This window comes from Delphinus delphis, chromosome 16 (assembly GCF_949987515.2).
Source record: "Delphinus delphis chromosome 16, mDelDel1.2, whole genome shotgun sequence".
In the NCBI taxonomy this organism is placed as follows: Eukaryota; Metazoa; Chordata; class Mammalia; order Artiodactyla; family Delphinidae; genus Delphinus; species Delphinus delphis.
Genome location: NC_082698.1, coordinates 31,522,061 through 31,548,622, shown reverse-complemented (window position 1 = coordinate 31,548,622; position 26,562 = coordinate 31,522,061). Strand labels below are relative to the sequence as shown.

Genomic DNA, 26,562 nt, shown 5'->3' with positions numbered 1-26,562 from the left:
GTCACCGTGCTGCACATTATATCCCCAAGACTTATTTTATAGCTGGAAGTTTGTACCTTTTGACCCCCTTCACCCATTTTGCCTACTGCCTCCTGCACCCCCTGCCTCTGTTCACCACCAGTCTGTTCTCTGTATCTGTGAGCTTGATTTTTTGTTTTGCTTTTTTAAAATTTCATCGATAAGTGAGATCATATGGTATTTGTCTTTCTCTGTCTGACTTATTTCACTTAGCATAATGCTCTCAAGGGCCATCCATTTTGTCACAAATGGCAAGATTTCATTCTTTTTATGGCTGAATAGTACTCCATTGTGTGTGTGTGTGTGTGTGTGTGTGTATCTTTGTCCATTCATTGGTTGATGGACACTTAAGTTGTTTCCATACCTTGGCTATTGGAAATAATGCTGCAATTTTATTGTTTTTTTTTTTTTAAATCACAGTTACCGGACCTTAAAAACAAAACAAAATACAAAAATAATTCATGAGCCAAACAGACTCAAAGTTAAATATTAACTTGATACTATCTCTCCTACTGCTTTTTGTCCTTGAATAAGATACAGTTACTATTACCATATTACAGAAAACTACTTCTTTCCCTTAAAAGCAGAAAAAGCTCTCACTTCAACACTGAATACTGGTTTTCCATTGTTTAACCTGCAGACTGAAGTCTCACTGGATGAAGGTCTTTCGTGTTTTATTCTGAGTGGTGAAGAAGACTCAACTTTAGGCCAGTCTGCAGAGCAGGTTGGATTTGTTTCCCTTCCTCCTACATCCTCATTCTCAGGAAAAATAACTCTTTATTAAAGGCATAGAATGAAATACTTGATGGGAGGTGAAATTTTTATTATTGAGCTGCCTTCTCTTTGAATTGAGAAGCTGTTCATAATAATAATTCCTAACATTTATTGAGTGCTTACTGGATGCCCAGTGATATGCTAAATTTTTAATGTGGATTATCTCATTCAATCCTCATAATAACCCTGTGAGGTAGGCATTATTATCATCTCTGTTTTATAGGTGAGGAAATAGGCACACAGGGGTAAGAACTGATAGAGCCGGGAAGTACAGGCTATCGGCTCCAAAGCCTGTGTTTTCTTTTGTTCTTCCTGTTCATTTCTCCAAGTGCCCACGTTGTCCTCTGTAATCTCTATTACTCTTCATTGATTCCCCATTCTTCATCCCTCCTTGTACAATCCCAGACCCTTCTAATTTCTGTCAGTTCTTCCCAAACTCTTCAGTCCACTGTTATTCTAGGGCCGTCCTTTCCTCCAGTCCTAATCAGTCTCACTAGTCTTTCTCGTCTCCTGATTTGTCAGTCTCATTGGTCTCCCTTCTGCTCCTATTCCTCTCAACTTTCTCCATTCCTCTCTACCTTCAGATCTCTCTACAGTTTCCTTGAGCCCCCTCCTGTATTTCCAGAGTTCTACCCAGTATCTTCTGACACCTCCCAGTCATTTCCAAATCCTTCAGGTCCTCCTTCTGAATTTCTCTTGGACCCCGCTTTGCCTTTCTACTTATTTCTCAGTCTCTTCCATTCCCCTTTCTTTGTATCCTGTATCCTGCTCCAGTCTTTACGTTCCTTTTGTTGTTGTTTGTTCCACAGAAAAGAACTTTATCTTCAAAAAATATAACAAATTTATTATATACATTATAAAAACTTAATGCAGAAAACCATGAGGAAGAAAATAAAAATCATGTGACATCCCACTGCTCTGAGATAAACCACTATTACCATTTTTTCATACTGTTCTCTATGCTTATACCCATATATGCACACGCTGACTTTTATATAAATAGAATCACAGTATAGCAATTCCATTTTTCCAATTGCTCAGCCAAACCTTGGTGTCATCCTTGGATCCTCTTTTACTCCCATGCCTCATATCCAGTTTGTCACAAATCCTGTTGGTTTTACCTTCAAAGTATCCAACCCACTTCCAGAACCCAGCCCACTTTTCATCACCTCCCCTGGCACAGCCTAGTCTATGCGGCCGTAACCTCTCATCCAGATCATTGCCATAGTGTCCCTTTATTTTTACTATTGCCCCAACGGTCTATTTGGTATACCATACAGTAGTCAGAGTGATTCTGTTAAAATCTAAGACAGAACATTTTTTTTTAACACCTTCTAATGGTTTCCTATCTCAAAAAAAAGCTGAAGTCCTTATAGGGGCTTCCACGGCCCCCTTAGTACCTCTCTGACTTCCTTTCTCACTAGTTTCCCCTTCTCCCACCCAACTCCGGCCATACTGGCCTCCTTCCTGTTCCTGCCTCAGGGACTTTGTACCTTTTAACTGTCTAGAAATCTCTTCTCTTATCCTCATGCTCTCTCCCTCACTACCTTTGGGTCTCTGTTCAAATGACACATAATTTAAAATACTGTGCCTGAAAACCTTATGTAATAGTACCCCCCAATCCCCCAACCCCCCATCCCAGTATTCTCTAGCCACTTATCTTGCATCATTTTTCTTTATGGCATTTATCACCACCTCGCATGTACTTCTGTCTCTGTTTATTTTCTTCCTTGAACATATCAGGCACTCCATATTTGAGTGAATATTGAATAAATGAGTATCAAACATGCACATGCTCTGCCAAGTCACTTGATACCCCAGAATCCCACGATATGGGTTAAGGAGTGGACTTTTCAGGGGAAACGAGAAGGTCCACCCAGCTGAGTGCACCAGGACGCAGCGCTGTGGTTATGGCTGCTTTTCCTTCTCACAGGGAAGACATGAGAGAAATTAGGTCAGTGGGGCAAGTAGACTGGGCACAAGGAAGTCCAGGCTTGGATGTGGGTTGTTTAGAGAAGTTGTTTGGAAAAGCCATCTGCCCTGCACCTGGTAAATTTGGGGACAATGGGAATCTACTGTCCTCATCACAGGGAGGAGAAAGCTACTGTTTTGTGGGAGGCTGTGTGTGACTGTGGCTCCTTCCTACTGGGAGAAAGGGGAGAATCTCTCTCTCTCTCTCTCTCTCTCTCTTTTTTTTTTTTTTTTTTTAACCACACCGTATTCAGGTGCATTCATTTAGACTTATGCATGGAAAATTAGGTGGTTGCCTTCCGACCGCATGCTTCCTGTCACACAGCAGCTAACAGCACAGACACTGGTCTGCTGTGAGCTGCATAGTGAAGACCAGGAAGGTGATTATATTGGTTGAGATCATAGCTTGTCTCAGGCTAAACATATGGGTAGCTGTAGTGGGGTAGGATTCATGAAAGAGACCTACATGGTTATAAATAAAAGGCTGGGATCCAAGATGAGAGCCTGACATGACTCAGCCATCAGGGCAGACCTCAGCTCTGAAGGCAGGTTAAAAGCCCTGGCCCACACCAGGGGTGCGGTGAAAGTAGCTTGGTAATGGGACCTCCAGCAGGAGCAAAGAGCCCCTCTTTGTCTATGATTGGAATATTCAAAGAGATCCCCTATGTGAAGATCCCCCAAATCTTGCTCCTAGGTGCCAGTGTCATATCTTGTTTGACTTCCGAAAATGATGCCACAAAGATTTCTAGATATAAAATACTTTCTTGATTTCATGACAGGGATATAGGGAAGGTATGATGATGTGATGACTTGATGTGAACCTAGGTGATGCTTAACCATGTTACTCACTTAATTTTGTCAGAGTTGATCAAGGCCATCTACTGTTATCTATTCAATGAAATTCTGTTATTAATTCTTTTAATTTAATTATTTACCCCTAAATGTATGTTTTTGAAAATTAAGGGGTTTTTATTTGCATGACTCACATACTCTGTCTCCTTCTCTGTTTCAACATATGTAGATTTTAAGTTAGACAACTAAAGTCATCCAAAATAAATTGGTAATATTTTTTGTGAAGAGACTCATATAAAATTTCTGATATAATATAAAAGTATACATTTTTATATTTAGTAATACATCTGTTTCAATACCTACATTCAGATTGTTTGTAACTTTTATATATCATATTTCAGAAATGTATCATAATCAATCACACTGCCACAGACTTCTATTTGTATCTTTACTTTTCTTTCTTTTTTTTCTTAAATATCATCCAGAAAACAGCATGACTACTCCACATCACCTTAGGTAGTACTTCTTTCTGAATGGTGGAAAAAAATGGGGCTGAAGACCACATGGCTTGATGTCTCTAGACTTTGCCCTGCACTGTGAATTCTCAACAGTTGAAATATCATAGTCCAATATTTCAGAACATTTTCCATAGGAGAGGAGAGACTTGAATTGTAGTTCTTTTTCAGTAGTCTTTCATTGAGAATTTCAATGAAGGGCTATAGAAAAATCATATTTTATAATATTAAGCCTTAAGTGAGTTCCTCTGTGTTCAATGAAATTTCATTGTCACACAGTTTCAGCTTGAACTTGAACTGGGTGGCATAGATCAGAAAGACTTCACAGCAAGCTTCTAGTACCTTTCATTTGTCTGCCTGTTAATCATTGAGGACAAACACATATACTTATTTTTCTTTTTGGTATTCAACAGAGATCAGTAAATGATAGTTACCACAAACACTTTTCACTTGGTGATAATTTACAAAACTTTGCTGAGGGCCGAGATGAAGATTTTATGGAAGAAGTCGTTTTCCTAGATTTACTTGAAGTAAAGGCTGCCGATTATGAAGATGATCAAGAACAAGTAAAAAAACAACAGGCAAATATTTTTGTTCCAAGCAATTCTCCGGGTAAAGTTTTTACAAGAAAATATTCAAGTCATTAATGAATCATATTGTAGGATAATAGCTTCTTTGTATGCTGGATAGATAAAAAGTACTGATTTAAAATTATAGAAAATTTTCTATATTTGTTCTTCATGCTTTCTCTGAGTTAAAGGGAATTGGTTTAAAGAGCTCATTCATTGTGTGTGTGTGTGTGTGTGTGTGTGTGTGTGTGTGTGTGTGTGTATAGACTTTCTGCTAGGCTTTAGTGGTAGAGTATATGATAGTTCCCTTTTGCTTCTTGTTTGGTCAATACCAGTTTAATATTTTGGACTTTAAAGTAATATCTATGTTTTGTTATTAAGTGATCAACCAACTTAAACTGCCAAAAGATATGATGCCACGCATTTTAGAAGAAGAAGGATTCTATGTTCACAAAAAGCCAGAAATATATAAAAAGACCTGCAACAAAATGGAAAATCGCCTGCTTAAACTAGAAGAGGCAAGTTCACTAGCTAACAAGGGAAACCACTCACTGATGGTGTGTGACATTTGTTTTTAGTGTAATATTTACTTACTATATTCTTAAATATTTTTGATAGGGGAAGTGTTGGTTTGAAGAAAGTGGAGAAATAATGTCATTACCTTCACCTGTTAGACGTTCATGGAATTTCAGACTCAACATAAGTAAGGAACCTTTAAATCCAGCACTGAAGACCATATACAGGAAGGTAACCAACAACAGTTTATTTATGGTTAGAATTCTTGTAATATCAATTATAACTTATATACTTATTTTTGTGGTGTTAATTCACCTTTTAAAGATATTAGTAAGTCTAGTAAAGGCAAAACTATGATGAAATATTAAATATCCATTAAAATTATGTTTTCAAGGAATATTTAATGATATGGAGAAGTGCTCAAAATAAAATGTAAAGTTAAAAAAAAGCAGAATGCAAAATTTCATATGATCCTAATTTTATAAAAATAGATAATGAATGAATGAATTTATCAATGAATGAATAAGTACGTACATATATGTGTATGTAGATAAAAAGACTAGAAAATATATCATAGTCAATAACTATCTCTGGATAGTAGGACATAGGATTATTTTTATTTTCTTTGTTATACTCTTTTCTATTTTCTAAATTTCAGAAATGAATATATGTTATACTTATAATTAAACTAATTTATGTGTATTCCAAAAGACATTATGAAAATTAGCAGTCCATTAACCTAATGAGAAGAAATATTTAGACAGAAATAGTTATGTTAAAAATTTGGCTTGAAACAATTTAAATAAGAATTTTGTACAAAAACCTAATTGCTCAACCACTTGCATTAACCATTCCATATATAGGAAATATGGCTGTAGGTAGATACAAAGTGGAAATAATACTTCCTAAAAATACCGTCAACCCTTGAACAATGCAGCAGTGGGGCACCAACTCCATGCAGTCAAAAATCTGCGTACTGCTCTCTCTGCCTCAAAAATAAAGAAATTAATAACTTGCTCATCCAAAGGCAGGAAGCTGAGACAGTTTGGGTAGACTCAGGACTCAAACCCTAGTTCTTTTGATTCCACACATTGTGATCTCTAATCGAACACCAACTTTTCCCCACACTTAGTTAATTTAAAGATCTGTAAAATGAAAATATAGATACTGTAATTATTGAATAAATCTGTGTATAAGTGGACAAGCTCAGTTCAAACCCATGTTGTTTAAGGGTCATCTGTACTTACAGGACTTCATTCTCTATTCCCTCTGTTGCTTTAAACCTGTGAGTTACTTCTCCTCTTCTAGTAATTATATGCCTTCTGTAGTTAATGCTTTTTCTTTACAGTTGCAGTTCTGTGTTTCTTGCATATTCCAGTAACTGCAACATTTTAACAGCAAGAGCACTTAGTTCCTTATAAGGCTGTTACTTCTCAGCCTCCATAGGAAATGAGATTTCTCCCTAAACTGAAGAGATTTATACTTTTGGAGGTCTCTTTCTCTTTCTGTAACATGTGAGGATCTTCTTTCTTTATGATATATGCTCTCTTTTCTTCTCCACAGTTTCTATTTCTTTCCCAGAGAAACTAGAAAATTTGAAAAAAAAAGTCTTCCTTATGTTGTAATATGTTTTTTATATCTTTATACCACTCACAAATTTCTTTCAGGATTTTCTAAAAATACACCAAAACTTTTTGCTGCTAAGAAAATCTTTTACCATTTTACCATGCAAAATGCATTTAAGCTTTAATTAATTGTCCTACTTTTTTTTTTTTTTTTTTTTTTTTTTTGCGGTACGCGGACCTCTCACTGCTGTGGCCTCTCCTGTTGCGGAGCACAGGCTCCGGATGCGGAGGCTCAGCGGCCATGGCTCATGGGCCCAGCCGCTCCGCGGCATGTGGGATCTTCCCGGAGCGGGGCACAAACCCGTGTCCCCTGCATCGGCAGGCGGACTCTCAACCACTGTACCACCAGGGAAGCCCAGTTGTCCTACTTTTAAAATTAAAGACATATACAAAGATTTTTATCATGAATGAGAGTTGACATTTATCAAATGCTTTCTCTAAGCCTTAAGTATTGTAATAGTATTTTCTTAACTTTTAATGTGGTGAATTACACTGATTTTCAAATATTTCTGAAATAAATCCCATTTGTGATGCATTTTCTTTTTATATATTACTGAATTTGATTTTCTAATATTTTGTTCAGGATTTTTGCATACATGTTCCTGAGATAACTTTTTCTTTGATTTTTCTTCCTTGTAATGTTCTTGTCAGATTTCCATCTAGGTTACACTGGCTTCAACACAATTTGGGGTGTGTTCCCTCTTTTTCTCTTCTCTGGGAGAATTGTATAAGATTGGTGTTATTTCTTCCTTAAATGTTTGGGAGAATTCACTGCTGAATGCATCTTGGCCTGGAAATTTATTTGTGGGAATGTTTTCTATTATAGACATATTTTTAAAAAAAATAAAAGATTGTCCAATGGAAGCACATCTTGTGTTTGTGGATTGAAAGACTTAGTATTGTTAAAATGTCCATACTACCCAAAGCAATATACAAATTCAATGCAATCCCTATCAAAATCCCAATGGTATTTTTCACAGAAATAGAAAAACAATTCTCAAATTCATAGGGAACTTCTAAGGACCCTGAATAGCCAAAACAATCTTGATAGAGATGAGCAAAACTGGAAGAGTGACATCATTATTATGTCAAGAGTTTTCTACCATCTTTCTCTCCAGAGAACACTGATTTTGACAATCACCCATGGACAAGAGTGCCATTATGGAATTCTGGGAGTCCAGTGGAGAAGTTCCAGCACACCATTGAAGTAAACGGTCTAGAATTCTGGGTTGGTTGTTATTCTTCTTTTAGCACTTTGAAGATAACTTTCCACTCATTTCTGAATCTCATTGTTTCTACTGAAAAGTCAGCTTAAAGTCTTACTGTGGTTTTCAGTTTTTCTCTTTGTCTTTGGTTTTCTACTATAATATGTTAAGGTGTGACTTCCATTGTAATATGTTAAGGTATGCTTTTTCTTTATACTGATCCTGCTTTGGGCTATTAGGGCTTCCTCACTGTATGCCTCCATGTTATGCATCCGTTTTGGAAAATCCTCTGCCATTATCTTAGCAAATACTGCTTCTGCCCTAATCTCTTTCTCTTTGTGTTCTGGAACATCAAGTATACATATCCATTTTATCTTCTGCTTTTGCATTGTTTTCATCCCTTTTTCCCTCTGAGTTTAGTCTGAATATTTTCTGTTGCCCTGCCCTCTAGTTCACTTAGCTAACTTTCTACTGTGTTTAATCTCCTGTTAGATCCATCTAATGAATTATTTCCCCTTCTTCATTTATTTTTTACTTGAAAAGATTTCTCTTTTTTTTACCTTAAGGAAAAAGCATTCTGTGATCTTTGTTTTTGTGTTCCTTCTAGTTTAGGCTTAATGTCTAAATACTTAAAAAAATTTTAATTATTTCTATTACTCTATTGTTACCTCATTTCTGAGTTTTCCAAATTCTGGTTTGTGTTCTTTAATGTCATAAATTTTCTTAATGTCTTTTGGCTTGTTTTGTAATCCACATTTCTATTTTTATGTTTTTGAATGTCTTTCTGGTATGCTTTGATTGTGGGGATATTATATTACTGTTTATTCATTTTTATTATAGAAACTTTGTATAGATTTAATCTTGAGCCTTTTCTGCTGTTCATTCTTATATTAAATTAGTTTTCCTGAAATTTTAGGAAAAAAGCTTGTTTCAGATAACTTTTCTGATGTCACAGAATTCTGTTGTTTTTGTGTAGTGTTAAACAATATAGTGGCTGTAGTCTCCTTCCCAGATTTTTTTCTGTATCTTCTATTAATCTCTGTGGTCCCTGACCATCTCAAGTTTTATTCCACTTCCAGTAGTTTCTCTTTAGTGTGAAGCCTTGTCATAAAATTTTCTAGGGAGTAGGCGCCCCTAGCTGCTTCAGAATTCCTTGCTGTAACCCATAACTGGAGTAGACAAAACCTCTAACAGTTTTGGCTGATGGCTTTTTTTTTTTTTTTTTTTGGCTGTGTTGGGTCTTTGTTGCTGCGTGCGGGCTTTCTCTAGTTGCAGTGAGTCGGGGCTACTCTTAGGTGCGGTGCGCGGGCTTCTCATTGCGGTGGCTTCTCTTGTTGCGGAGCACAGGCTCTAGGCGTGCAGGCTTCAGTAGTGGCGCATGGGCTTAGTTGCTCTGCAGCATTTGGGATCTTCTTTGACCAGGACTCGAACCCTTGTCCCCTGAATTGGTAGGCGGATTCTTAACCACTGTGCCAGCAGGGAAGTCCCCTTTTACTCTATTTTTATAACACATTAATAATAGCTACCTTAAAGTCCATATCTGGTAACTCCAATATCTGGGTCCCTCAAAATCTGTTTTTATTATTTGTTCTTCTCTCTTGATTTTGCGCTTTTAGTCCTGTCTTTTATTATAGTTGGTATTTTTTTATTATATTCCATATATTATATATGAAAAGTTGTAGAAACTCTAGATCATATCTTCTTGCAGAAAAGTTCATTCCTCTACTTTTTAGGCATATTGAGTGGGGATAATCATCTTAATCCAATCAGGGACTTAACTGATTTCAGACTGGGTTGCAGTTTTGTTAAGGCTCAATCTGTATCTAAGTCTTCTGTTTACCTAATCTCTTCCCTGCTTGACTGTAACCAGGGTAAGATTTTCTTTTTGTTTTGTTTTTTTAAATCACTAGCACATATCCAAATGCCTAGCATATAGCAGACACTCAGTGAATACTTACATAATTTGTAATGGAATTCATCACTTCAGTAGATGTAAGCTTTTAGGGTCCTGTATAATTTAGAAGAGAAAGACATCAGTTGACTGGCATAATCTTAGAAAATCCTATTTTCTTCATGGTGCCTATCACACCATGAGAGCCTGGCAATGTCTCTGCCTCATCGTAATTCATAGTATAACACACTTACCAAGATTTTATAAATGACCCCCTCACCCCCACCCAACAGTGCAATATCTTTCTGTTTTTCCCCAGTTACTATAAAATCCATCTCCATTAAAAAATCAAAAAATAAAAGGATAAAAGAGGAAGGAAGGGAAATCCCTGGTATTTATTTTATCTTGTTTTTTGCTGTTACATGGCATAACTTTTGCATGTTATGGTGACAGTGTGTTTTATTTAAATTTTGCTCAAGATATAGCACAGATCTTTTAACATAATTATTGGAGACCATTGCTCTTGGAGAAGGAGGTCCTTGAAACAATGGCAGTTTGCTGAATGAATGAGTGAGTGCATGAATAACTGAATGAACAAAGCGATGATAAGTAAATGCAGAAAATATAATTTTTGGATAAACATTAGCCACTATCCAGATTAACCTTTGTAACCATCTGGAATCCCAAGTTGGAAACCACTGGGCTGAACAAGTAATTTTTCCTCAACTACATCTGTTCTAGCTTCATCCAAGCTAATTTCAGTATTTCATGGACTCTTAGAGTTGGGAATAAATGTAAATGTCACTTCATCAAGCATGTAAACTGAGCATTAAAATTCATTCTGTAGCAGCATCCTTAACAGCTAATGTTCTCAAATTAGTGCCACACAAATGCCTCTGCCTGCCTTTCCCTTCTATCTTCTCTACATTTTTTACTCTGCTCAGCCAGCCATGGAGGCAAGGTTCATTTGGGGTTTCTCACTGGAATAAAAATAACATAAGGGCCATTGAAACAGAGATAATAGCTCCCTGAGTATCAAAATCCTCTCTTTGCTGTTGCCTTGGCCAGGTACTTTAATACTCTGTCATACCTCTATTACCCCAGGTCTTATTTGCTTGTTTTTTGTTGACTAGTTTTGCCTAATTATTTACTATATGCCCTTTATTCCTTCTGGCATTCTTCTTATACATTTACCTGGATTTTATACATGTGCATGTAAAAGTTACGTTTATGCTACCCTGTAGTTTATTAAGTATTCAATAGCATTATGTCTAAAAAAACGCAATGTACATACCTGAATTAAAAAATACTTTATTGCTAAAAAATGCTGTCATCTAAGCTTTCAGGGAGTCATAACCTTTTTGCAGTGGTAGCATCAAAGATCACAGACCACAGATCACCATTACAAATATAATAATGAGAAAGTTTGAAATATTGCAAGAAGTACCAAAATATGACACAGAGACGGGAATTAAGCAAATGCTGTTGGACAAATGGTGCTGACAGACTTGCTCAACAAAGGGTTGCCATGAATCAATTTTTACAAATTAAAGAATTTGTAAAAAAAATGCGACATCTGAGAAGTACAATAAAGCAAGTTACAATGAAATGAAGTATGCCTGGATCTAAAACTACATGGCCACTATATTTCCAGAATCACCCATCTAATGAATTATTAATTTCGGATATTTTCAGTATATTTTTAGCTTCAAAGTGTTCATTTGACATTTGATTCTTCTGTATATATATTCCAGTTTTCTTGTGGAATGCCCTATGTTTTCATCTTCTCATCTTTTCATGTATTTTATCTTTTACTCTTTTTAAAATCCATTAATAGTAGCTACTTTAAAGTCCATATCTGATCAAACTCCAATATCTGGGTCTCTGAAAATCTGTTTTTTTAACTTGTTATGCCATGTAACAGCATGGATGTTTTTGTACTTTCATCTGGTTTTTGATTCATTGTTGCCTAGATCTTTGTTCTTATGGTCTAACACACTTACCTAGTTCTAGAAGTTCACATAATTCCTTCAGTCAACTGATGCTTTTAACCAGTGTCATGGAGCTTACTATCTCCCAAGAGAGCTCATTCCAGTATTAGGCAGTTCCAATTGTTTATTGTTTTCTGTGTGAATTAAAATCTGTCTCCTGGATCACTATTGCTCTTTTGACTTTGGCCATAAAGAACTCATAAACTACCTCACTTATGTGACAGCTCTTCAAATATTTGAAGCCTACTTCCACCTTTAGCTTTTGCTTTCCAGTCTAAACTTGCTTCCTTTGACTGCTGTTGGATATTCCGCCATCTCAGTTACCCTTCTCTAGCATCTGAGCACCACAATCAGTAGGTATTGAATAGGACGGGACCGAGGGCAGATGTTTGTGTTATTCCAGTAGAAACCCAAAGCAAGTAAGCAGCATGGTTATTCGTCCAGTACTGAATCTGCTTAATAAGACAGGCATCTCTAGCTTAGCAACTTGAATTTCCAAAATTATTCCATTATAATTTGGTGGTGTAAAATGGAAACTGTTTATTTCCTTGGTGGTTTTGCCTGGTTAATGACCAATTTACTACCGATTACTGAATTTTATAGGTGGAATTAAGTGCAGGTTTCCCTTTCTGAGTTGGCCTTTACATTGAGAATAGAGACTTACAAGATAAGGATAAAACAAAAACAAGCTTTATTACTATTTTCTTGCCTCCCCTCAACCCAGAGAGGAAAAAGGAGGAGATTCCTAGCTCAGGAGAGAGGAGGGAGGGAGAGATGTAGGCATCATCCTGGTGACCTACAGTCCTTGAGAAGCACTGGATATGCCACACCAGATCAGGGGTGGGACAGCAGTTTTTTCAGTGTAATAACAGGTGTAATAGCAATGACACAGACTGGAGGGTATGTTCTACTACTACAGATTGATCTAGAAAGAGCTCATGCTGTGTTTTTTAGGTGGTTGCAGTCATGGCTCATATCAGGAGTGGCTAGCCATTCATGAATTAAGCTGTACGTGCTAAGTAACCCATTAACCTTCTCAAACTGTATCACTAAAAACTAATCACATGAATATTCAAACATAAGTACTTAAATTCAAAGTAGTGTACTAAAACACTGTTGAATCATTTTTAATACAATCTAAGGCCTATGGACTTCAACTAATTTAGGGACAATCTGGTTTACAAATGGAGACAGTGTCATGTATAAAGAAAGATGGTCTCCTTATAACATTTGCTTAGAGAGTCCAGGCCCCTCCAGGGAATTTTCCAGGGAATTACCAACATATTCACTTAAGAAAAATGTTTTAATAAGGGTTTGTCATTTAACTCTGGCCACAGATGACTGTTAGAACATCACATAGTGAACTATTGACCCACCAGTTCTAAACACCATTTTTCATAGTGCTCCTATAGGAAATTATTTGGCGGCTTATAACTTGAAAGTTCAACCTCTACCAGCACACAATAGTAAGGTAGATGACAGTAATTTATAGCAAGGTGATTAAAATGCTGCAGTATAATATATTTTATGAAATCAAGGGCTATAATCAATTTTGAGGAAGAAGGAGCAAATAATTGTTTTTTTTCTTTTCTGTATCTCAATTTTCTTACAGTTAACATATTACTTTTTAAAGAAGTTACTTGTAATTTCAAAAGAAATAGAATAAAATTAATATCCTATAAATATTTTTCTTTAAAAGGCAGTGAAATCTGATCTAGAAAGCTCTATTAGGAACAAAATGGAAGGTCAAAGGGAAAGGTACCAATTAGATCTCAACATTGTGGGTTTGCAATTCAGTCATCATCCTCTCTTCAATCAAGAGCAAGTGTTATGTGCTAGGCTGCTCCAACTTTATGAGTGTTTTCAGGACAGGCAGCAACAGAATTTACCTCAGCTGCTTTATGAGAAGGTGAGAATGGTTTTCATTATATTTACAGAGCTGAACTTTTAATATTGAAAGAGAAAAGAGACTTCTTAGTACAGAGCAAGCTATCATTGAATATGTTCCCTTAGCACTTTGAATATTTAATCAAATAAAAGAATGATTGATTTCAGTTTTCCTGAAAAGAAACTATAGGAATTAACTGGCTAGGGAGGCAGCCTCAAACATATCCTGCAGGATATTTAGCATCTATAAATGTTTGCTGATCAATGGTATTCTTGGTCCTATGACTCAAGAAGAATATTTGAAATCATTACTATTTAAAAGAGCCAAATGGCTGTTTTCAATCTTGTAAGAGTGTATTTTTGATAAAAATATTAGTGACCTTGAATCTCTCATCAAATATGAAGAGTGTTAGTCTGAGAATGATTGATCCAAGTAGTCATCTAATGACGTCATAAAGGGTACATAAAATCTGAAGAGAAATCGAAGGAGTACCCACTGATTATTTTTATGAATTTGCACCTCTCATCTAGACTCTGTGCTGAGTTTTTGATACATGAGCATTTTGTTAACTAGTGTTCTCTCTGAAAAGATATTTTGATAGGTCTCATTCAGCTAATTAATACAGTTAAAAATAAATATTTAGTGAGGTATTTAGCTAAATATTCAAAACTAATAGAGTCACCAAGATATTCCAGTAAGCTGGAAATGAATTGTACCTTAATATATCTGCCTTTTAAAATACAAGTGCAAAAACTACAGGACTTAATCCATTTGATTGAATTTTCACATAGCAATTGTGTGGGAGAACTTAACAGATGAAGACCATGAATTATTAAGGTCAGAATATTTCCTAAAACAAATATTGAATATTCTAACTTTTAGTTTAATATGACCATTGTTTTTATGAATGAAGGAATCAACTCTGAAATTAAGATGTAGGTCATTGAAAAAGTGACTTGATTTATAGATTTCTACTTAATAGACAGTTTTCCAACAGTATTGTATAATTTTTGAAGTCTGATCTAGCAATATCAATTATATTTCACTAGAGTACTATCTATTACTGTACATAAAAACTCTACATTTGTTTTTCATGTAGCATGCTCTCTGTATACAATAACATTTGGGGATCATTATTTGTAACATGTTTTTTATTATTATTATTATTTTGATTCTTAGGAACCCAAAGTAATTTCTTAGCTGATTTTTACTTTTCTTCAATTTATTCCCTTATGTGCACATAAACATTTTCTCCAATTTCCTGGTAAATTGTAAAAAGAGAAATTTGGTAGGTCATGTTCATGCCCTTCTAAAATGAAAGAGGAGAAGAACAGTAGGGAGGAGGAGAAAAGGCCAAGTGTTACAGAGTGTGTCCATTGGTCTCCTACCAAAATACTGATTTATAATGTATGTATCCTTTTAGTCCGTTGGTGTGAAATGTATGGCTCTGCTTGTTCTCAGTGGGTTCAAACCAACTTCAGAGTAGTGGGAAACTCACTGACATCCAAGGAATTCTGAAACTGGAATATGTCCCTTTATATGAGTATGAATCTCACTTAAAGAACAAGGAGAAATGCTGCAGACAGTATTGGAGAGTAGAAAGGATCCTCAACTTGGCAGCATTCTGCTATTTTTCCCTCTAGTTTTTTTTTAAATTACACAAGTAATACAGGAGTACATTCTCATTGTAAATGATTCAGTGTAGAAGTTTCAAAGTGTGAAAGACCCACTTCAATCTTCACCTCATGGTTTGAACTACAGCTTTAAAGTTCTCTTTTCCATGTATCTGTGTGTATACATATGCCATGATAGTTTTCAACATAAATTGGATCTTCCCATATGTATTATTTGGCAACTTCGTTTTTTAAAACTAATTCTGCATCTTGGAGCTTTTTCCATATCACTATATATAGACCCATAATATACCTGTATTTTAATATGTTTAATCACTTCCCATTCACGACACTTAGGTCATTTCCATCTTTTTATGATTACAAATAATAAAGCAATGAACATCCTTGTACCCATATATTCGAGCACACAAATGAAAACTTCTTTCACACAAGTGAAATCTAGGCTAGATTCATAGAAGTGATATTTTTTGGTCAAGGGTAAGGGTGCATGAAGTTTAAATTTTATTAGAGAGTAATGAATTGCCTTTCCAAAAAAGGTTTTCAGTTTGAATTTCCACTGACAGTACAGGACAGACCCCACTTCCCAGAGTCCTAACCAGTAGTTGATATTATTTGCCCATTTTTCTGTAGCTTTATGTATCTTTATAAGAGTTTTCATATATATACACATATACGTATATACACATGTACACACATACACACACACACTGGATGTAAGTCCATACGAGATATATGTCTTTTGAATATGTTTTATATATTTTTGTCCCATTCTGTTTCTTGCCTTTCAACTTCATTTTTCTTATCTCTTGGAAATATTTAAAATTTTATGAAGTCAAATCTGTCAGTTTTTTTCTTTGGGGATTTTAAGTTTTGTTGTTCACTTACTACGCTTCCTAGATTTGTATCAATTAGCATACCTTTGGTTACAACTCACAGAAAACTCTCTCTCAATTGCTTTAAACAATAGGGAAAAAGTATTACCTTCTGTATCAAAAGTCCGAAGTTAGGGCAGCTCTATAGTTGGTTAATTTGATGGCTCAACAATATCATCAACAACCCTGGCTTTTCTCTCTTTCTAACCTTCATCTTCAGAAAGTTGACTTGGTTAGCTCTTCTCATGGGAACTAGCAGAGTGGCTGCTCCAGCTGAAGGCATGCTGGCCAGACACACAATATGCAGCCTAGAGTCTCACTTTGAGAGCCCTCTCCAACCTTTCCCTTACACCACAGCAGATTTCCCCTCATGTCTCATTGCCTAGAATTATATCACATTAAAATGCCTAAACCAGTCACGAGAGAGAAGAATGACATTGCTACAAATGGCTAAACTCATCAGGGTTTACGTCTAAAATAAATGGAAGAAGATTGAGCAACTGAACAAAATTGGGGCTCTGCCTACCAAGAGAAATGAGTATTCAAGGGCGACCAATAGTGTCTGGCAAACCAAAATTATAAAGATGCCTTTCTAAGGATGCTCAGCATCACTAATCATTAGAGAAATGCAAATCAAAACCACAGCGAGGTATCACCCCACACTGGTCAGAATGGCCATCATCAAAAAAATCTACAAAGAATAAATGCTGGAGAGGGTGTGGAGAAAAGGGAACCCTCTTGCACTGTTGGTGGGAATGTAAATTGATAGAACCACTATGGAGAACAGTATGGAGGTTCCTTATAAAACTAGAAATAGAATGGCCATATGACCCAGCAGTCCCACTACTGGGCATATACCCTGAGAAAACCATAATTTGAAAAGAGACATGTACCACAGTGTCCATTGCAGCACTATTTACAATAGCCAGGACATGGAAGCAACCGAAGTGTCCAGTGACAGATGAATGGATAAAGAAGATGTGGCACATATATACAATGGAATATTAGCCATAAAAAGAAATGAAATTGACTTATTTGCAGTGAGGTGGATGGACCTAGAGTCTGTTTTTTTATTTTATTTTTTATTTCTCTGTCGATATTCTCTGTGGTTATTTCTGTCTGTTTTATACTTTCCTCCATATATTTTGCTGATTTTATTTTACTTGTTATCCTATGTTGTTATACACTTATTTTATAGTGAGATATAGATGTGTTGATATAATTATAAAATACATGTATAGGTATGGTTGTGATGATGGTAGTGGATATGATAAAGAGAGATATCTTTTCTGTAACCATGGGATTTTAGATAGAAGATAAGATAGATGCCTGTGCTCAATATATCATCTTGATTGATTGGCATTTCTTTATATTAATTGATTAATTACTTAGAAGTTTCAAGGTATAATGTTTGTTTCTTAGACAAATATTGAGGCTCTTCTCAGTTCTGCCCCAAGGTGCTTATATAAAATATATTTTTGAAGACAAGACAGTAATATACAAAAAGTTATACACTTGTGCTTCTGCTGCTCATACCTAGACCTACAGGTGAATTGGCATGATGGTAACAAGTGGATGAAATGTACCAAAAAAGCTCTTTTCTTTGTTGTAGCTTAAAGCACTGAAGGATGCTACCAAATTAGCAAACGAAAATTTGGAAACAAGCCAGCTGACCAGAAAATCTTTACAGGATTATTATTGGCAGATAAGGTAGGTTTTAGGCCATTCACGTATTCATCAAGCATTTATTAAGTAATTTCTTTAGACAGAGTATAGTACAATGCTATGGATGATATAAAATAAGAAAATAACAATATCCTTACTCTTTTTTTAAAATTAAAGTATAGCTGATTTACAATATTTTGTTAGTTTCAGGTGTACAGTAAAGTGATTCAGTTGTATTTTTTTCAGATTATATTCCATTATAGGTTATTACAAGATATTGAATATAATTCCCTGTGCTACACAGTAAATCTTTGTTGCTTGTCTATTTTAGGTATAGTAGTTTGTATCTGTTAATCCAATACTTCTAATTTGTTCCTCCTTCTCTCCTTCTCCCCTTTGGTAACCATAAGTTTCTTTTCTACATCTGGAGTTTGTTTCTGTTTCGTGTATAGATTCATTTGTATTATTTTTTAGATTCCACATATAAGTGATGTCATATAGTATTTGTCTTTCTCTTTTTGACTTCACTAAGTAAAATATTCTCTAGGTCCATATGTTGCTGCAGATTACACTATTCCATTCTTTTTTATGGCTGAGTAATATTCCAGTGTGTGTGCGTGTGGCTGTGTGTGTGTATTTTTTTTTTCTTAAGCCAATCATCTGTTGATGGGCCCTTGGGGTTGTTTCCATATCTTTGCTATTGTAGATAGTGCTGCTATGAACGTTGGGGTGCGTGTATCTTTTCGAATTAGAGTTTTCATTTTTTCTGCGTATATACCCAGGAGTGGGATTGCTGAAGATCCTTAGTCTTTAGGCAGTTATAGAAATGGTTCCAACCTTTTGTAAAAACTCATTTTTGTGTAAGAATATTTCATAGAGGTGTCACATGAAAGTAGTTTTACAGTCTATTTTAAAAAAATACATGTTGATTAAAAACTACTATGAGCTTATTAATACCTTTCAATTGACTTGGATTATATTTATCTCAAGTGTTTGTATATGTTTGAGAATTAGTCCACATACACATATGTGCAGGATATATTATTAATTCCATCTAAAAACAATACTCAGATAGTATATAGAGTTAAGGACCCCTGTAAAAAAACGTGATCTACAAATTGGGAATCATTGGCTGATAGACTTGTTGGGAAGAGAAGTTAGGAAAGAATAAAATAACTGGAAAAATAATTTCAGGACAACACATGATTATGTGTCAAGGAATCTTCAAAAGCAAGAAGGCTCTCTGGGAGCCTTTTTTTGGGTAGAAAGTTAAACTGTGCACAAAGATATGACAACTGTGAGAGTGATTTGATAGTTAAAGAATTTCCCTGACTCTCTGCCCATTGACCTGAAATGGCTCTACAAGCTCTTAACCACTAGAGGCAAGTTGTTTTAAATAATTGGTTTCCTAGAATAACCTAGTTAAATGCAAACAATATTACTTGAGGAAGTTGACATATGTCTTGTACAAGTACTGGCACATAGTGAACTCTCAATAAATGTTAGTTGAATGAATGAGTGAATGAACAGAAACCTTCAGTATTTACAAAACAAACTAGCGTTATTTATAAAATTAACTACAACTTAAGGCAAAGAACAGTCATGGCATAAGGAACACAGAGCAAGTAAGGAAGGATTGAGGAGCAAAGAGAGTGGTAAATATGTGGGTAAGTCTCAATGAACAATCATGTAGTGATATAATGATGTCTTACAGGGTATAAAAATATAGAGAGAGTTAAAATATAAAACTTTCAGGGCTTCCCTGGTGGCGCAGTGGTTGGGAGTCTGCCTGCCGATGCAGGGGACACGGGTTTGTGCCCCGGTCTGGGAAGATCCCACGTGCCGCGAAGTGGCTGGGCCCGTGAGCCATGGCCGCTGAGCCTGCACGTCCGGAGCCTGTGCTCTGTAACGGGAGAGGCCATGACAGTGAGAGACCGCGTACCGCAAAAAAAAAATAAAATAAAATAAAACTTTTAGAATGGAGTAAAGAATGGAGAAGCATAAATGTAATTAAAGATACTTGCATTGACTAGGAGGAGAAAAAGGTAAAGCTTAATATTAGACTTTGATAAATCAAGGACTTAGATTTTAACTTATGACCTCTAAAGAGAATTTAAAAATATGTCTTCCAAATCAATTGAAGAGGAAAATAGTATAATAAGAAAATACTCAAACTATCCAAAAGAAGGCAAAAAAAAAAAAAAGAGAGAGAAAAGGGACTGTAGAGACTGATGAGACAAGGGGAAAGCGTAAAAGAAAATGGTGGAGTTAAACCTAAATATATCTAAGTGAGTTAAGTGATCCATTTTTATCTAGACTGGATTAAAATAATTGGATTTTTTTTCTGGAATTTTTCTTCGTGGCACTTATGTCCGAATTTTATTTTATTTTATTTTTATTATTTTTGGCTGCATTGGGTCTTCGTTGCTGCGCACGGGCTTTCTCTAGTTGTGGCGAGCGGGGGCTACTCTTCATTGCGGTGAGCGGGTGGCTTCTCTTGTTGCAGAGTGCGGGCTCTATGTGCATGGGCTTCAGTAGTTGTGGCACATGGGCTGAGTAGTTGTGGCGCATAGGCTCAGTAGTTGTGATGCACAGGCTCAGTAGTTGTGGCACACGGGCTTAGTTGCTCCGTGGCATGTGGGATCTTCCTGGACCAGGGCTCGAACCCGTGTCTCCTGCATTGGCAATCGGATTCTTAACCACTGCTCCACGAGGGAAGCTCAATAATTGGATTTTTAAAAATCCAGTTATATTTTATTTAGGAGAGACTTATCTAGAACATAGGGATATAGAAAGTTAGAGAACAAAATAATGGAAAAAATATGCCACATAAACACTAACAAAAGAAAGCTGGCATAGCTAAGTTAGTATAAGATAAAATAGATCTTTAAGGCAAAAAGCTTTACTAGAGCTAGAGGGCCACATCAGAATATATGGTTTAATTCACACGTGTGCATACACACACACACACACACACACACACACACACACACACACACACACATATACATACATGCATATCATAATATGGCTTCAAAATATATAAAGCAAAATTTGACAGAAATATAAGGAAAAATAGAAATTCACAAATGTATTGGGCAATTTTAACACATTCCTCTCAGTAATTGATGGAATAAATAAACCAAAAATTCTCATTAAGGATATAGAAGATTTGAACAACATGCTTAATAGACTTGACTTGGTGTATTTGTAGAATATTGTACCTAACAACTGCAAAATACCACTGTCTTCAAGAACACATGGAACATTTACAAAAATTGACGTTATGCTATCTCAACAAATCTCAGAGTCTCAATATATTCAAAGGATTTAAATCATTTAGTGCAGAAACCCAACATAAAAATGCAAAAAATATTACTAGGAAATCTCCATATGTATGGAAATTAAGAAATACAGGTCTAAATAATTTGTTAACCAGAGAAGACATCATATTGATCATTGGAAAATGTTTTGAATTTACTGATAAAATACTAATATGTATCAAAATTTGTGAGATACAGCTAAAATAAATCTCAGGGAAAATTTGACTATTTAAATACATATATTAGAGAAAAAGAAAGGTTGAAAATTAATGAGCTAAGCATCTTTCTTAGAAAGCTAGGGAAAAGGATAGAAGGAATGAAATAAAGAGAACAGAAATTAATAAGAAAGCTAGGATAGAATCAACAAATCCAGATGTTTGATAAAAAATTGATAAACTCAGGACTTCAGTTTATGAGGTTATATTATCCTTGAAATTAAAACCTAACAACAACACAAAAAATACTGCAACCCAATTTCATTCACGAAATATGCTAAACAGAATTTTATCAAATAATATAGCTAAACTGTGGTCATTCCAGGAATGCAAGGATGATTTAATATTAGAAAATCAATCAGCATAATTTGCCATACTATAGTGTGTTTGCAAAGTCAGGAAACCAGTAATAGTATATTACTTCAACATCCAAATAATCTGCTCACTACCCATCAGGCAAAGTACCTCTAAATTTGAAGCAATGGTTCTAATTGTTAATCTGAAAAAATGTATAAGAAATATACTACAGAATGTCCAGAAAATCTGGAAATACATGGATGTTAGCAGAGCACTTTTGAGTAGTGAAAAATCTTTAAAAGGTATGAATCTCTAAATGGAATTTCATTCTCTACATCAAGATGTGGGTAAAATGAAAAAAAAGGAAGGGTGGGGGGGCCCAGAAGAGTTAGTACAATACATTCTTCCAGGCCATTTGTAATGACTTGTACTGTAGTTCTAATCCACTAACATATTTTTAAAAATTTATTTGTTTTTGGCTGCATTGGGTCTTCGTTGCTGCGCGCAGGCTTTTTCTAGTGTGGCGAGCGGGGGCTACTCTTCATTGCAGTGTGTGGACTTATTGCGGTGGCTTCTCTTGTTGCAGAGCACGGGCTCTAGGCACGCAGACTTCAGTAGTTGTAGCACGCGGGCTCAGTAGTTGTGGCTTGCGAGTGCTAGAGCACAGGCTCAGTAGTTGTGGTGCATGGGCTCAGTAGTTGTGGCTCATGGGCTTAGTTGCTTCGTGATATATGGTATCTCCCCAGACCAGGGCTCAAACCCATGTCCCCTGCATTAGCAGGCAGATTCTTACCTACTGCACCACCAGGGAAGCCCCACTAACATATTTTTAATCTAACATTATTGTAGGAATACAAAACAGCTCTATGACTTAGAAAAGGAAAAGGACTTCTCCCTACTACAGAGTATATTATGGACTTGGAAACAGATGAAATCCCTTCGACAACGCCAAGGGTTTACAAGCACCTCGATAAAGTTGCAGTTTCAGAGGTGAGTGGCTGCTCTATTTGTTCTTATAGGTCTCCTGAGGAGCTGCCCACGAATAACTGGGAATTCAAAGTAACTTGGAAAAGAAAATCCAGAAGCTAGTCAACTATTTGACATAGTCAACAAAGAACTTGTATCTTGAATGTATAAACAATACTTACAACTTAATAAGACAACTCAATTTAAAAATGGGCAAAAGATTTGAACAGACACTTCATTAAAGAAGGTATATGGATGGCAAATGAACACAGGAAACAATGCTCAACATTATGTTATATCAGTAGGGAAATGTAAACTAAAACCGCAATGCGATACACTACACACCTATTAGAATGGCTAAAATCCAAAAAAAAAAAAAAAAGAGAAAAGAATAGAGAGAAGAAAGAAAGAAAAGAAAAAGGCAATAACAAATGCTGGCAAAGCAACAGGAACTCTCACTGATGGCTGGTGGAAATGCAGAATGGCGCAGCTACTTTGGAAACAGTTTGGCACTTTTTGTTAAAGTTAAACATAGACCCAGCAATCATACTTCTAGATGGAACATGTAAGTCACAAAAACATATCTAGTGGAGGAGATAGTTACAAATTAAAAACTTTGCTTGCAAATCACTTCTTAAGCTGTTTGTGAACCCACAGTGAAATAACTGGTTCTCTCCCACAAGCCGTTGTCCTGGGTCTTTTGTTTTTCAAAACTATAAAAGATTAGTATAATTTCAGGCAATTAAGAAAGATGTTTAGCTTTGTTGATTTTTTTTCCTGCTGTAGTAGTTTTTAACAAAAGTGCTTCTGACAGTTTCTAAACCTAACCCAGCATGGACTTTGTTTATCTTAGGCTCCTGAATTCATGTAAACTTGCTGACTTGCCTCTCATATTTTAAACCGGTCTAATACACTCTTGCGTTATGAACCCCTCTTCAGAAAAGGAGAGTCACAGATGCAATAAGCTTGTTCAGAACAGTAGCTCTGGACCAATATTCCTGCTCACCACCTACTCTTATTGTACTAAACTCCAATCCCACTTGAGGCCCTTTGCATTTGTTCCTTCTGACATTTACCATTCAACTTTCCCCGTGGACTTTGGCTTGGGTTTGCCTCTCCAGATTGCTCCTGTAGACTTCTGAACTAAACCCCACAGTGTCAGTGATGAGTTTGGCCGCACAGGACTAGCTAGCCCCAGCTACACTAAAATGGGGCATTTCACTTGATCAAAGTATCATTCTTTTTTTTTTTTAACATCTTTATTGGAGTATAATTGCTTTACAATGTTGTGTTAGTTTCTGCTGTATAACAAAGTGAATCAGCTATATGCATACATATATCCCCATATCTCCTCCCTCTTGCGTCTCCCTCCCTCCCACCCTCCTTATGCCACCCCTCTAGGTGGTCGCAAAGCACCACCCTGTGCTATGCAGCTGCTTCCCACTAGCTATCTGTTTTACATTTGGTAGTGTATATATGTCAATGTTACTCTCTCACTTCGTCCCAGCTTCCCCTTCCCCCTCCCCATATCCTCAAGTCCATTCTCTATGTCTGCATCTTTATTCCTGTCCTGCCCCTAGGTTCTTGAGAACCATTTTTTTTTTTAGATTCCATATATATGTGTTAGCATACGGTATTTGTTTTTCTCTTTCTGACTTACTTCACTCTGTATGACAGACTCTAGGTCCATCCACCTCACTACAAAGAGCAAAGTATCATTCTGATCAACTAGAAAAGCTGATGTTTGAAGGTGCTCCTGGGAACTCTGTTTCCAGGCTAGGTGTATCACCAGCAACCTCACCACAGGCCTTCACCTTGTGAACCCTAATTGAATAAGCTTGTAGCCAGGCCTATGTGAAAGACAGTACTTATGACAGGAAGACCTGGGACCTAGACACTAAGCTCAGCTTATCTTTTCTTCATATATTTGGTTTTGGGGATATTGAATTTGATAAGCTTTTGAGACATCCCCAAATAAAGCAGCTGAATGGGCAGCTGGATGTATGGTTTGTACTAGAAAGAAAAATGCTGAATTTTTATGGCAGAGTAATAGTAATTGAAGCCATGCATGTGCATGAGTCTGCTTTGGAAGAGGGTAGAGAATGAGATGAAAAGAGGGCCGAGAGCTAAATCTTGAGAAACTGCCTTGAATGGCTTGATAGAGGAGGAGAAACCAGAGGAGGGACAGAGAAACACCAGTTAGAGTGTTTTGCCACAGAGGCAAAGAAAGGGGAATATTTTAAATAGGAGGGAGGGTTAATACTATTTAATGCTTCTGAAGTATCAGTTAAGTCTAGGACTAAAAATTTTCATTGGATTTCCTCACATGGAGGTTACTGATTGAGAAATTAGAGGAGGTTTGATGAAGTGATGGTGGCAGAATAAAATAGCAGGAAATTGAGGATCTAGTCCTGTCTTCTCATTCAGGCAATACATTTTCCTTGTCTCACGTTACCAACACTACATTAAACTTAGAGAAACTGCCTGGGTAAGTAGCCACAGACCTTGTTGTAATTTGGCTACTGAACCCAAACCACAGCACTGGTAAGTAGCACGGTGAACCCAGATTCCTGTATATTCTCTTCACCTGTGTTCTCTGTTAGGCTCCTACTTACCTGGAAGGGATCCAGATAACTGTCAAAGGGGCTTTTAAAAGATATAGAAAGAGCAATCTATTCAAGCAGGAAAATCCATGTCATTTCCCAGAGCTACTGAATAGAAAGGAGGAAGCTATGGAACCAAGATCACTGTCTCAGTGATCTCCTCAAAAAGAGACTGCCTGTTAAAACACCTGTTGTCTAAGTACTGTACGTTGCCTAAGTTACTCTACACTGGAATCACCTGGGAGAGATCTAAAAACCACTATTATGATTTAGTTGGTATGAAGTATGGTCTGGGCATCAGGAACTTTAAAAATATCCCCAGGTGAGTTTAATATGTGACAAAGTTTGTGAGCCATTGGATTAAACAATAAGTTAAATGACTTTCATATTGATTACCCTGAATCAGAGGAAAACAATAATAATATTTGTTGAGTGTTTGTTATACTCCAAGCACTGGACTGAGCACTTTACATGAATGAGTGCATTTAATTCTCATAACAACCCAATTTTCAGATGAGAAAAGTAAGGCATAGAGTACTTAAGTAACTTGCCCAAATTCCATAGTGTCAGTAATGGGTCTGGGCTTCAACACAGGTGGTCTGGTCTCTAGCCCATATAGGTAGTATCTACACTAGGTTCCCTATATTTTACTGCAAAAGGCAAAAAGCATATGATAGTTTACAATGATAATGAGATATACTTCACATAACCATACAGTTCATCCATTTCAAGTGTACAGTTCAATGGTTTTTAGTATGTTCACAGCACTGTGCAAGCATCACCACAATTATCATTTTATAACATTTTAGGCACCCCCCCCACCCCCCGTAGAACTATCTTCCTATTAGCAGTCACTCCTCACGTGTGTAGATATAGTTTTTGTTTTTCTTGGGTATATACCTAGGAATGGAATTGCCGGGTCATATGGTAACTCAGTGCTTAACATTTTGAGGAACTGCCAGACTTTTCCAAAGCAATTGCACCATTTTCTATTCCCAACAGAGTATATAATACTTATCAAAGAATCTCCTTTTTAAAAGATTAAAAATAAAAAACTGAACTTTGAACTGAAAAGAATAAAAAGTCAACTCCCAGACCAATTATTTTCTGAAAGGGTTCCAGAGAACTGGGGTTTTGCTGGACTACTAATAGAAGAGGAATAATAGTAATACCTACTTCATAGGGTTGCTGTGAGAATTAAATGAGTTAATATGTATAAAGTACTTAGAATA

General features: G+C 36.2%; 1 protein-coding gene across 1 annotated transcript in view; it reads left to right on the top strand.

Annotated features, from left to right (window-relative positions):
* CC2D2B (coiled-coil and C2 domain containing 2B) overlaps positions 1-26,562 on the top strand; it is a 96,378-nt gene that overhangs the window by 9,806 nt on the left and 60,010 nt on the right. The window contains exons 6-12 of the mRNA XM_060033629.1: positions 655-742; positions 4,484-4,682; positions 5,021-5,157; positions 5,258-5,386; positions 13,567-13,776; positions 17,874-17,971; positions 22,611-22,751. Coding sequence (XP_059889612.1) covers positions 655-742; positions 4,484-4,682; positions 5,021-5,157; positions 5,258-5,386; positions 13,567-13,776; positions 17,874-17,971; positions 22,611-22,751 — 1,002 coding nt within the window. The remainder of the gene's footprint in view (positions 1-654; positions 743-4,483; positions 4,683-5,020; positions 5,158-5,257; positions 5,387-13,566; positions 13,777-17,873; positions 17,972-22,610; positions 22,752-26,562) is intronic.